This window comes from Strongylocentrotus purpuratus, unplaced genomic scaffold (genome assembly GCF_000002235.5).
Source record: "Strongylocentrotus purpuratus isolate Spur 01 unplaced genomic scaffold, Spur_5.0 spur5_scaffold_2, whole genome shotgun sequence".
NCBI lineage: Eukaryota > Metazoa > Echinodermata > Echinoidea > Camarodonta > Strongylocentrotidae > Strongylocentrotus > Strongylocentrotus purpuratus.
In genome coordinates this window covers 7,429,951-7,444,343 of record NW_022145605.1, presented here as the reverse complement: position 1 = coordinate 7,444,343, position 14,393 = coordinate 7,429,951, and the positions used below count along the sequence as shown (strand labels likewise).

General features: G+C 37.1%; 1 protein-coding gene across 2 annotated transcripts in view; it reads left to right on the top strand.

Moving 5' to 3' along the window:
- SERCA (sarco/endoplasmic reticulum calcium transporting ATPase) overlaps positions 1-14,393 on the top strand; it is a 64,864-nt gene that overhangs the window by 4,276 nt on the left and 46,195 nt on the right. For both annotated transcript variants that reach the window (XM_011665408.2, NM_001037630.1), the window contains 2 exon segments: positions 7,900-8,007; positions 10,511-10,649. In XM_011665408.2, the coding sequence (XP_011663710.1) occupies positions 7,900-8,007; positions 10,511-10,649 (247 nt within the window).

Below are 14,393 nucleotides of genomic sequence, written 5' to 3'. Positions count from 1 at the left end.
CAGCAGCAGTCGAGGTAATGGAATGAGCATGTGCGCTGGCTAGCTGACTGCCATAAGGCCTACCATAAATAAACTCTTTTACCCTCCAGGCCACATGGTCCTTTTCCCAGCTCTGTGTCCCCACCAGCACAAATCATCAGCAAACAGCTCTTCTCGTTCCAGAACAAACAGGTCCAAAGACCATCTACAACAATGTATCAGACAGAGACTGCCTTCTAACCATATGATTTTACACACAAACAAGCCTCATGTTAATTACCACGTGTTTCTTCTGGGATAATTGAATTGCTTTGGAGTTCAGACCTTGGTTTTATTAGATTTTATTTTTTATTGTATTCGATTTGACCCAACCTTTGTGTCCTTCCTTCACATGTCCTGACTTTGTTTTGTCTGCTCTTGAAATGTACATCTACATGTATGATGGATTTCAGATAATGTGCTCATTGTTCTTTCGTAATGAAATCAGTATGTAGACAGTTTGGAAATTGGAAGTTTGGAACTTCAATATGAAGTTAATTAAAAGGCTTCTTTTTCTCATTCATTTTGTATACAAATGATAAAATATGAAAGGGTGGGGGAAATGAAACATCAGAGTAACAATGAATGTTAAATGAAAAAGGTCGCTAATAAAATTGTAGAAGTTCATTTTCACAGCATCAAAGTGTACCCATATGCATTTATTTGTTGTTGATTGTGTGTTCAGTTTTACATTAACGTCTCACAATTTGGTCATTAGGGACTTTTAGATTTACGTGGACTGATACGTGTGACGTCCATTCAAGGCAATGCATTAAAAGGACGTTGATCGTAGCAATCCATGTTGTCGTCGTGCGAATCTAAAAGTCCCTATTTCTGTGATTGTTCTATACCAAGTTACAACTGATCAGCAATTTACATGTAGAATAACTTTGAAGATTTAAAGGGATCGTTTAACAATGTTAAATCTGAGATACACGGCCCTACGTGTTATCGGTGTCTGTGATATGGTGTAATATTGAAGCCCTAAAAAAATTGCGCTTGAAAATGATCAAGAAGTGCCTCAAAAAAGTAAATATCTTTGAGTGACCGGTTTTACCATACTCGTTTTCCCCAATAAACTGTAGTGTTATGAAAACCGTCAGGCGAACGGTTTTCAAAATTTGTAATTCCAATCATAAATATCTTGATAATCAGACGGGCGATCGGCTTGTAGAAGGCATGGGGTTCCTGACTGACGTAAAGGTTTATAATTATCATTGCATCATGAGCTAAATCCAGAATTTTGTTTCAGAATCTGAGACAAAGTTACCGGATCCCTTTAAAAAAAAAATGTTACCATATTATCGTACATGTCAAGTTCCGAACTGAACATTCTATAGAATATTTCTTTCTTTCATTTTTGTTGGTGTGGTTTTGTTTTGTTTTGCAAATTATACCTGATGTCTGGTACTTTTTGCAAAGATTTTGTTTTTGAATCATGTTCATGTAACCCTTATTTATTTAAATATCACTTTACTTCTTCCTCTTCCGCTTCTTGATGCTCCTGTCCACCATTTTACCCTTTACACATTGCATCTCTACACAGAACATGTAGGCCTGCACGAACAATATAATAATGCAGTGTGTGAAAAAGGAGATAAAAGTAGATTTCTCTTGAGATATTTCTTTAATAGAAGTATCCTTGACAGAATCATCTTGCTCGCTCGCCAGGTAAAATTTCTTCAATTGTTGTCAATCCTTCTGCATGAGTGAATTTTTAATTGGGGAAAAGATGAAGGCAAGTCATTGGCTAGCAAGAGAAGGCCATTACTGCTATGAGGTACATGTACATATCGCGTCTGCCTTCTTTGCGGGCAGCTGAGGAAATTTTTCATGACTAAATGAATTCTGGACATTAATAGCCATGTGTCTTTCAATGGCAGGTCATACATGTAGATCTCTTGTGAGATGATATGGAAAGTTCACTGTAAGAGTCAATCAAAAATTGATATTCAACTTCACATTCAAAATATAGTCAGTAGCTGAAGTAATTTCTTTTTTTCTTCTAGAGTGTTGACTTTCCCACATGCCTAGTAACATGTACTTTTGTAAATGGCTACTTGCCTCAAGGCTACATGTACATCTATGGCGCTAACATTACATTTACAACCTTATACATCAAACATGATCTAATATTGAACACCAAATGTACTTAATGTAGTTCAGTAGGAGCACCGCTTAGGAATCATTGGTACAGTGTACATGTAGATGTTACTAAGACTTAAAGATTAAGTTGAGTTCTGGGCCCCATTTCACAAAACTTGTCATCAGTGACAAATGACAGTTTTTGTTATAAGCAACTGAAATCCCTGCTTCTGATTGGTTTTCAGCAGATTTGTCACTGATTTTTGTCATTTGTCATTGAAAAAAGGCTTTGTGAAATGGGTCCCAGGTCATGCCATTGCAATGTGAAAGATGCTATGTGGAAGGGATCGGAAAAAGTTGATAATGCAGCACACAGTTATTGGTGTACATGTACTTTGAGGTTTTGGAATCATCAAAATGATAATAGTTTGGTCCAGTGTACATGGAACTACCTAAGTATCATGTTCACAAACATGTGCCATGAAAGTGTGGGCCACAAGCTGTTAATTGTCATACAGTCAAACCTGTCTATTAAGGTCACCCACAGGAAACAGAAAAACCAGTCACTGTAGGCAGATACACATTTCTTTCTTGAAAGACAAAATGCGTGGCCACCAAGACAGGTTTGACTTTATTGTGAATATGAGGGCATTTGAAGAACCATCCTTTTTAGCGGACATTTTTCTATGATAGTCTCTTCTGCACTAAAATAAAAAACATCACAAATTACTTTTCACCTTTCCATGCCTCTCGGAACTCAACATTCTCTTTATTAGAGAAATATCGATCAGTCTACCAGGCTATTTGGTCTTGTCTCCCAAGGGCAGTCTCTTCGTGAGCAATTTAGAGCAAACCAGGAATGACAAAATCTATAATTTTCTCTGGTTACTCCAGAATAACATTGATGTGAAGATCCAACTGAACCTTTACTCAAGTGACATTTGCTCTGTCACTTTTTTTGGTCAAAGAAGTAGGGTTAATTAAGGTTAGGGTTGTGATGGAATTTTGGATACATGTAGGTTTAGGGTGAGAATTTGGGTTGCATAATATATATAGGTCAAGGGTCAAAGTAAGAAATTTGGTTGGAGTAGAAATAACTGTAGAGCAACTGTCGCTGAATAAATTATGTACAACTATAGAAGTATGTGTAAGATACATGTATGTTTATACCATGTTGTGCACTCATTTGCAGTTGGATTCATACTGTTTTTTTTTTTTAACACGGCAGGAAGTAATTTAAGGACACGGGTCATTAAGTTCATCTTCACTGTACTATCCATGTACTGTAGCCCTACACTTTGGCTCATAAGGGTTGTGTGTTATGCAAGTTACATGTACAATGCATAAGAAAAAGGCTATTTAAGCTCCAGCTGTAAGCCTAGCTACATGTACATACTGTATACTGTCCAAGAGGCAAGAGCTCACAAATGTAAAAATCAACCACGAATGTAAAAACAGTAGCACCTGCAAATGTTAAAATAACCACAAATGTCATACGTAAACCTCAAATGTAAACATATTTTGCCTTCAAATGTGTTTCCATTTTTATCACACCTTCCTGAACTTGTCAAATGTATTTTTGATATTTGCGATTGCAATATTTGTACATTTGTGGTTATTATTCTATTTGATTACAAGGTCTATTGCTACATCTAGTCTGCAAGGACAGACTCTGATTTGATAATCAAAATATACTGTGACTTGAGTCAAGCCTAGACCAGTTTCAAAATGGAAACTTGTCGAGTGTAATGTTGTAAAATATTGGAAATGGGAGCTACATGCATGTGTACAATGTACTGTATGTTGGTAGTACATATAATGGTAGTCTATATTGTTCAGACGCTGTACTATGACCCACAAATTCTGTGCATGCAAACTCCAATACTCCATGTTACATCACAGGAACAAAATTCCAACTCCATTTGCTATATGACCCAGACCTCTTATTCGATTTGATTTGCTTTGATTTAAATTTATTTTCGTATTAAAAGAAGTACAATAATCAAAACATTACACAATGTGGACACATACTATTTGAAATAAATAGCTGGATGGCCCCACTCAGCAGCCACCAACATGGTGGTGCTGTTCCACCAAGGGGTCCAGCTGGAGTCTTACAATGAAAGTCAAGTGGGGTCTGTGGTGGTGAACTAACCGTGGCCCTGATCTCCTGCATGCATGGGCCAGTGGGAGATAGGTCTTGTAGGGCAAGTACATTACATTACATGCACAAGGTTCCAAGAATATGCTCGCTCTCTAACTTTACCAGCTAGCTCCATCTCTCTCTCTCTCTCTCTCTGCAAATGGTAGGCCTAGGTCCTTAAGAATGCAAGGTATGCTGGCCCTGCATACCTCTCGAGTCACAGACATGAGCCTACTACATGGGTTATGTACAATACTGTACATCAGGCAAAGCCCATGTGTGTAATACTCCAATGCAATTTGTCGTAACCTCTCTTCCAATATTCTTTTGATATGGAAAAATATGAATAGAATGCATCAACTACATGTGTTGCATCAACTACATGTATAAAGTATGTCCTTCCTCGTACACATCGGCCAAAGATGTATGATCTTTACTTTTTTAAGGGGGGGGGGGGGTCATGATGTTCATGTAGTTGAAAGGCCTTTGTCGTGAAAAAAGGCAGTTAAGAGAAAAGAAACTTCTCATTTTCGTGAAGAATTTGCAGATTAGCTGCCAGTGTTAAATTTGATTTCTGGTCAACTGCACCAATCATAGGCCAAAGATAGCAATTTTGTTCTCATCTATGCTTTCAATGCTCGACTTCGACTGGAGCAATTGGAATTTAGATATACCGAAAGGACCGATAAAGGACCCCGCAGATGGATAATAATCATGATGATGCCAGGCTAGCGTCTTAATGGCCCTTGATGATTTCTTACCTTGCAAGCTGATGAAGGTTTATTCTGATCAGAAATTGAAGACTTCCCCAGACTCTAAATGTACACACTGTATAATGGCGAAGAAAATCCTCATCCGGATATGAGTTACAATTTCTCATGGTCATTCATCTTTTGTATCATCTTTGGGATGGTTTTCTTCATCACTTTTTCCTTAAAATTGTCTGATTGAAAATAATACCCTATGCAGAGGAAGCTGTACGGGTACTGTACAAGAAAATTGGCACTTACGGTCTGCATGTACAATGTGCATAATGCATATTTAGTCTGACTTTGTGTACATGTTTTACTGATGTATTGTAATCTATGACTTTCTTCAGGTAAAGTGTCATCCATTATAAATTCAAAGGACAAATACTGAAATTGATTAGTTTTGGGGTAAATATTTCAGTGCTAGTGATAAATAAAAAATGAAAAAGAAGAAGCTTTGAAATACAATCATTTTGTTTGGTCTTGAAACAAATGCATTGATCATCAAGTTCAGCTGTCAGGTTATTCTTTTTGTATGTTATAAATTAAACAAATAAATAAACAGAAACCTGATGTCTTTGAAGAAGACTACTGTACTATTCTGAGTTTACCACTAGTTGCATTGAGTGAATGGCGTTTGCCGCTGATCAACTGCCCTGCCAATCAGAGAGAAACCTTTCAATATCCGCCTTTCTTTAGAAGTCTCAGGAGACTCTCATTTGCACGGCTTTTGCGATGAAGTTTATTACACCGCGCCATCATGAATGCAATGAAGCGCTATTAATATTGAACTACAAGGAATATAATTTCAGTGTGTAAAGTACATGTTTGTATGCTTGGTAGCTTGTTGGTAATATATGTACATACATGTACAGTGTACAGCTCATGGTGCTATAATATATTACTGTTCTGTTGGACTTTAATTGCAAGTTGAAATGGAAACAGCCTTCTTTATCAACTTTCATATCCCTCCTTACATTTGATTGTACTGAAACATATAAACAAATTTACTCTTTTGATGGTGGATTTTTAAATTTTTGATGTGATTGGGTCAAGGGGGATGAAAATGGCGGTATAATTACCGGTACAGAAATTGTGTCTTTTTAGTTGGAAAAAGGAGATTTTAAATCAGAATATGAAATGTGGACATCTCAGTGACAGTAATAGAGATCAGTGTAAAAGCAATGTTAAATGAGAATGTGCTATAAATCACATTTACAATTCATTTAGTTTTGCACAGCTCTATGATTGTACTTGTATATTCATATGTAATATGTATTATACATAGAAATGATAATAGTGCTCAAAATCTAGGGGTCTGTTTAATACATGTACATGTACATGGCATTAGAATATCATGGTCAAGAATCTGATTGAATTGAAATTCAATTTTGACATCTACATGTTCAGGTACCCCCTCCTCAGGGATAGGACTTAGGACAAAGAAACTATATTGTTGCTTCAGATTCACTTGGGACTAGATTCATTATAAGGGTGGGAAGAAAAGCCAATCTAATTAATTTGCTAATCTCATTAAGTTTTATGCGTGTCTTGGGCGTATTGTGTTATATGCCTTCGTTGGTTAATTTGAATGAGACTGTTGACCAGTGGCTTGGCCTCAGCTTTTGTTACGGTAGTTTGGGTGTGAGGATTTTTTTTCTTCATCCATCAAATTAATCATGAGAGGGAGAGAAAGAAAATTAAAGACAGAGAGAGATGGACTCATGGAGAGAAAGAGAGAATAAGACAGAGATGGAGAGAGAGAGAGAGCAAGCAAGAGATGAGTGATACTAGAGTGTGGAATTAACAATGAAGTTGAGCTCTGGTTATGGTTTGACATAAGCTGTGAGGTTTCGGAAATTGTTAATAAATTGACCCAGTCTTGTTGAATGACCACAGCACTGTACACAGACACATACACATGTACATGTGCCATGAAGGCCTGGTCCAAACATTTTAGCTACAAATTGAATGTCTCATCAAATTTAGATTAAGAAGGCATTCAAAGAGCAATACTTTCAGTGCACACTTATACTGTAATATTTTTCCATACTGACGTCAAGGGATGAGAAAGCTACGTGTAGCAAATTTTTCCTTGGGTGTACCAGATCGCAACCTTCTCTTAAAGTCTTTTTCACCATTTACTCCACATTATTAAATTTTGTACATTGAAAGCTATGGATAACTTAGAGATAAAAACTACAATCTCATGTCTAATACATACAAATATCCTGTATTCATTCATTCATTCATTCAGTAATGTCTCTGAATCCTTCTCATGCATAAAAACAAATGCAGTGTTGTATTTAGGCATTGTATACGTTCTACCTCTTTGGTTAAGTTGTAAAGGTCAAAGTGTAAGTGTGCTTTTTAAATCTATAAACTTGTATTATCAGGAATTTACTAACAAATGAAAGTCCACAGTTCAAACCAACAATGGTCACTTTGTAGCCACACAGAGGGAAAATAAGGGCTGCCGGTCGCAGCTACAACATGTGTGTGTGAAAAAGGGTTGATACGTATTAAATGGAGAATAAAATCTATTGTAAATTACACCATGGAATAGAAGGGATTGCTACTGTATGCTCATATACAGTACATGTGTTCAAGAATATTTGTGTTGGGAATAGAAACATGTATGTGTATAATGTTACAATTAAAGAAATACTACAACCACAAAATCTGAATGTATATTTATTTCATATCAGATTTTATGAATGACCCCAGTGTTATATTAATGCATGCACATTTATGCTTCTTGGTTAATTTAAATACTAGAATCAGAATGGGTGTTACACATGCTGTGATAAAGAATACCATTTTTGTGGTCATCTGAAACGGCACACATGAAATTTTGCTATGACTACAACTTTCTTAACTTTTGTGCTGTATTTTATTTTACAGATTCTTGCATTGTTTGAGGAAGATGAAGATGAGAAAGTGACAGCCTTTGTGGAGCCGTTTGTCATCCTACTCATCTTGATCGCCAATGCCGTAGTAGGAGTATGGCAGGTAAGTTCTACAATTTCAACTGAAATTGAAATGACGTCAATTGCCACCTCTTAAGACTCGAGCGTCTCATCTAGTCAAGAGGTCTTTTTAAATATCTGGGTCTAGTTTCAACAGATTTTTCATCAATAAGAACTACCATGGTGCTCATAGCCACTCAAATACAAGGTTTTTCAGTTGCTTCGGTATCAATTGACATAAGTTGTTCTCAAGTTTAGTGAAAGAGGGGCCATGGAATCATGCAGGTGTTACTTCAGTGGGGCACCTTGAGGAACTCAATCAAATCCAAATGAAAGTTTGAGTTGAATTTAACTCGCTACAAGAATATCATCCAAAGAATTCAAGGAATACTTTTTTTCCAAATGGAGTCAAGGCCTATATACATAAGAAATAGGTCTTGGATAAATGATATACACGTCTTCCATTGAAGGTTTGGGCATGAATAACAAACAGGAAGCGGGGAGTAGGAAATACTGATCAATATTTCATAAGAGAAGGAAACCTTAAGCCACCTGCCATATCATTGTAAAACTTGTGGATCAAGAAGTGCATAGCCATCTAGACTAGACTGTGGGTGGTAGTGCACACCGGGGTAACAGCTAGGAAGTGCAACCGGGTTAAGGAGAAGCGGAAGAATGTTGCAAGAATGTGTTAAAGATATTACAAAGTTTTGGTATGGGGTCATGAATTCGGTTCAAATTAAAATATTGGAAGCATATACGTTCCTACAATATTCATTGATCGTCGTCGTTGAAATCGAGTCCGAAGTTATGAAATTATAAACAATAAACTCTTTATGTTGTATAGCTCCCTCTCAAGGTCAAGATATTAATTTGGCTATGAAACAATGTTTCTTGACTAAAATCGACCGATTAGCTATTCCCGTTTGGAAATTATATATCACAACTACATATTCTGAGATTTTTATGGTCGAAGCTACTATTGTACGGCCATAGGCGCTATTTGAAATTTATCAAAATTTACCGGGAGCACCGGTAAATTTTTATGTTCAATTTTTCTCGAAAACAGAAATGTTTCATGGGCTAATTTTTTTTGTACTTATTATCCACAGGGGCATCCAAACATATCAAAATTGTAAAGATTCACTATCCACCCAATTTTCAAAATTTCCCAAAACTTTGTATTACCTTTAAACCCTTCTTGTTTCCTAAATTATATTGTACTGTAAAACCACACTATTATGTGATATGAAAGCTACAGCCATGTTAACGTAAGAAATTACATGAAGTAACAAAATTCAGGATAGTATCAATTGTGATTCAGTTAATTTACAACACGAAACTTGTGCGAATTTGAACCACTCGTGCAATTTTTAAATATTTTGTTTGTGCAAAAAATTCTGGGCTACAATAATTGCGATAATTTAGATTTAATCAATTATTAAATTTAGCATATAATGTTTCCATTTCCATGGTAACAAACTTTGCAATACTCAACACAAAACATGCAAACAAAAAAACTATTTACATTTATATGCACAGGGAATAATTTTCCTCAAATTTTTTGATTAGCAATTTCAGCCGATGGATAAATATTTCAAATGAAATTCTGTACATTTCTATGGAAGAAAACTGCTACACAAAAGATATTTTGTATAGCAGTCATGCAAAAATGCATAGCAAATTGCGATGCGATACCAGGAAAATTATTCCCTGATGCAGGCCTAACATGAAGTGAATTATATGGGTGAGAATTTTCCCCTATGGCATAGAAAAGGTTACATGTAATCCAAACCACAGTTTGTTTGTTATTTTTGTTGTAATTTGAAGTAGCCTACTTATACTGACAGACTCGTTCAGATTACCGCAAACAAGTCGTTGATTCATTACATATATGTTTATCTTGACTCATTCACTAGTAATGCTATTGAAAAATAAATGCAGGCTGTAGTATTATCAAAATGACCCAAGGTACCATTCAGCATTCATGTACATTACAAATGTCAGTACCCTATCCCTGTCGGTGACTCTGAGAGTCACACAGCTAGCTCGGCGTCTCGCTTTTCAGTTTTTGTTGATGTGATCTATGGCCGAGTTCCTTCTGGATAAACTCAGGACCTATTTCCATGGTTCGCTGTTGACATGACCAAGTGTCACATATGAGAATGGATCGCCAGCCAAAACGTAAACCTAGTAAATGATTCATGAATGCATTTAGTACGTGTGTACATTTACTTGCATTTATTAAGACCACCACATAGAAATGGGAAAAGGGAAAAGTGTCAGCAACTTAATGGATGTCTAAATTATTTGGATTAAAAAAAAGTTTATTACCATTAACTTTGTAATCAGAAAGAGGAGAACAGACCAGTAGATCCTAAATTCCCTAAATGCATGTCAGCACATGAACTTTCTTTTACCACTTTCAAACCATTTATACTTCTATAGCGCTTAGAGACTTCGGTGGTAAGCGCTTTATAAGTAACGTTTTTATTTTATTTATTTATTTTTTAATACTCAATTCCATTTATTTACCCCCTTCACAGGAGCGCAATGCGGAGAGCGCCATCGAGGCGCTGAAGGAGTACGAGCCGGAGATCGCCAAGGTCGTACGTCAAGACAAGAACGGTGTCCAGAGGATACGAGCCAGGGAGCTGGTGCCAGGAGATATTGTAGAAATCTCAGGTAAATTAATTAATGGTGTCACTGAGCTGTAGATAAAGCTTCTCAAGAAGCTTGTAACCACTAGTGAGGCAGGTACATCATCGTATTTGAGCAAGTGTGTACTTCTCATGAACGATTTGGCTTGTACAAAATTCCAACGCCAAGCGAGATTTTGGAAGTGGGCCTTTAGCAGCCTAGTAAAGCTACATCTCTACAAAAGAGAGAAAACGGTCTAAAGATTGGTGTGACATACACAACCTGCCAGTGAGATTAAAAAGGAAAGAAAATCCAAAAATTTCACAGAATATTCAAGTAAATCTTGATATGGTAATGGTAGAAAATATATTTCACAGAATTAAACAAAATGTTCTGAAAAGTTTGCACCTACAAATTATCTCCTTCAACAACTTATGGAGAAAATGCATAATAGCAGTGTAATTTAAAAGCAAAGGAAGATGCTTGAATGGAGCTTAGTAGTATGACGATATGAATAATTTGTGGTGTTGTACTGTATGTGCAAAGTTGTGTTGTGATTTTAGTGAATATTATTTCCAGCATGTTTCTATTTTTGTATTTTACTTGTCCAACCATTAACTCTCTGAATAACACAAGATGAGCTTTAAAACTCAGAAATGCTTTCATGAATGGTTCCTATACCCTAATTTATTTAAAAGGGTAAGATCAATTTTTTGGCTTGCCCCAAAAGAGCGATTTTGATGGACTCTTTATTAGCCTCAGAGCAAGAGGAAGATGGTTCATACATAATTCCGTGGACGTTTCATAAACTGACATATGCACACAGCATTTCCAAAGTGGGAACATACTAGTTCCTAAAACTAGCAGTAATATATACCAGGCTATAGCTTAGTAGCTACTTTGCTCCTTAAAACAGCAAGCAACAGTATAGCATTTCGAATTGCAAAGTGTGCCTTGATACATCGACGTAAGATCTCAAGCATAGCGTGTGCCGCTTGCGACTAGGTCACCAAAATAAGCAGAGCAATTAGTACCCAGCGTGTCTTCTCAGAAGGCAGTGTGCGTCTTGACGGAGCAGGATCCCTGTCGTAAGGGCCTCGTTGTGGGAGGTGGCTGGTGAGGCCATTAAGGCCTCCAGGTCACCAACATGGTATACTTGAACCAGGGTGTGAACGTACAGGAAGGATGGTGTACCGTTCAAATGGTGAGGAAAAAAAAAGGCTTGGGCTAAGTCTGACTTGCCCTTTACAATATAACTCTAAAAGAGTGCTATCAATAAGATTTTATTACAGGGGGCCCAATGAATCTTGTTTAAAAAAAATCTTATATGTAAATGGTCAGGAAGATAAACCGTTTTTAAAAAACTATAGAAAACTTGTGAAAATATCACCCAAAGAAGATGTTGGCTGTACTTTGAACTGTAATTGCTAACAAATATCACAAAGGCTCTATTTTCATTCGTTCATTAGAATATTTTTTTTAACTGCAATTTGTATAAGATTTGGATCAGATTAGTTGAGCTGGAAGGTGAAATCTAATGCTGATGTTAAAACACTGCTCTTACACTGGGATTTTTCATAACGTGAATCCAAATGAAAGAGTGGCTGCAATATTTACACAAATAAACTTTGGATAAAATCTGAAATCTAATGCTGATGTTAACATATTATCTGACATTCAAAAACTGTGACGTGCTATTAATCATTCTTCAGACATTAAATGAAGCGAATTAGACAGCTTGATTTTAGATTGATGCCATCAACCTTGTGCCCAGGAACCATCAAGCCCCCTATTGTTTTGCGCTAGTGACACGTCCTGGCTGTTGTTCCCCCTGAATCTATGTGGGCCATGACCGTCTGACACTTGCGCCCGAACGTCAAACACCCCCACCCGCAGCCAACCGGGCTTGGCAGGTCTGTCGTCAAAGTACAAGCAGATAATGGATATGAATTAGGCGGGGAGAGTGGGAGCTGTCAGATGCAATGAAGACGAGAATTTCCTAGAATTAGGGTGTAAGCGGTTGTTTTTGCCGCTCGGCCCGTTAATGTATGGGGGCGAGGGCGAGGGAGCGATTACATACATGTAGGCTGAAACAAGATGAGGGTAACTTACACCAAGTTCTTTCATCAAAGGGTTCATTTACACGTACACCAAGATACTTGTCTACTTGAATAATCCCAGACTCGTGTCTATAAGCAGTATAACTTCCCATGAAAAGTCGCCCAATTCTGATTAATTTGAAGAGTGTTTAGGGATCAGGAGGCACAAAAAAGAAAAAAATAGTGAAAAATAAAATGTGTTGAGGTTCGAGGATACATGATTTACTTTACATCATTTCCAAAAGGAGCTTCATCAAATGAAATGATATATTTTAGTACTCTTTTTTGAGGTTGGCAACCCCTGTTGATCATTCTATCTCATTACCAGTATCCAGTACGAAATCAATCTACCTGCGCAATCAAAGATAAAGCTAAAAGGTTGACTAAAACGTTATTTCTTAAAAGGCTTTATCTATAGACGGTTAACCTTTCGAGTGCAGTACTAAAACCAGTAAAGAAGTGGGTGTAGGAGCATCCATGATTATATCCTTATCTTCAGGGCTCTGCCTCGAGATGATTGTTGCTGCTCTCCTTTCTTAGGATCAATCTGCTGTTCCGATTCTTCAGGCCACTATTAAAACCATGATTGGAAAACATCATCAATATTTGATGCCTCTTTCGTTATTGAGGTATTGTTACCAATCGTGATGGGCGAAAAGAATGAAAATGATATCCACAGGGAATACAAATGCTTTCTGGAAAAGGTCATTATTATTTGTTCATGTACAAAGATGAAAGAACATTCAGGATTAAGGGGGTTTATTCTTGTTATTCTTTTTGGATTATCATTAACATTTGTTTATTATGCTCAAGATCATGTACTAGCGCAATAAATTAATACTTGCCCCAAGTACTAGATAAAAAGCATAACCAGGCCTCACCAATTCTCTGTTTTGGGAAGAATGTTTATTCAAAAAATAAAAATAAATATGCTCTAAGAACAAGCTTCTTTGTAGCAATGACAAGTATCTTGAAATAAATAATAATAAACCAAAAATTCTACGGTTAATGAGGATAAAATTATTATAGTAAATTATTAGCTTCAGAATAGCTCCACGTATGAAATTGCCCATAGCGTGTGTAAATTTTAAGCCCCTGATTGCCTGACTGGCTGCCTGGCTGTTAGGAGCTCAGAACAACGTGTGTCCTTGTGTCCAGGTTCTGCTGTAAAGCAAACATTATTAGGTTAACTTGGTGTTATAAGGGTATAGCCTGGAGTCAATCGCATCCATCCATCAAGCCGCTGGCAGCCAGACATGAGGGGCTTTTTTCTCGCTGGTAGGGAAAGGATAAACAGGACAAGATGAGGGGAGCTTTTCAGCAGATGGGTGTGGAATGCTTTTACCCCAGTCTGTGGTAGGAAAAGGGTGTGATGAGAAGGGAGGGGGAAGGGGGGGGGGGAGAGAGATAGGGGATGATGAAGGTTGGCATTACAGACAGCACTTGTGGTGAATGTTCTGTTTGATACCCCCCCCCCTTGCAGATACTGAAGTACCCCCACCTCATTGTCCCTCAAGAGCCACTTAAAAGATTCTTTCCCCTAGGATAATTTGAAGCGAAAGTTTAACAAAAGTCCCAGTGGAAGAGAACAACAAAATGTGCTTTAGAATGAAAACAGAGAAGCATAGAATGAAATGAGAATTTCATACCTTATTCATAAAGTCATTATCACATTGATTGCAAAGTCCCC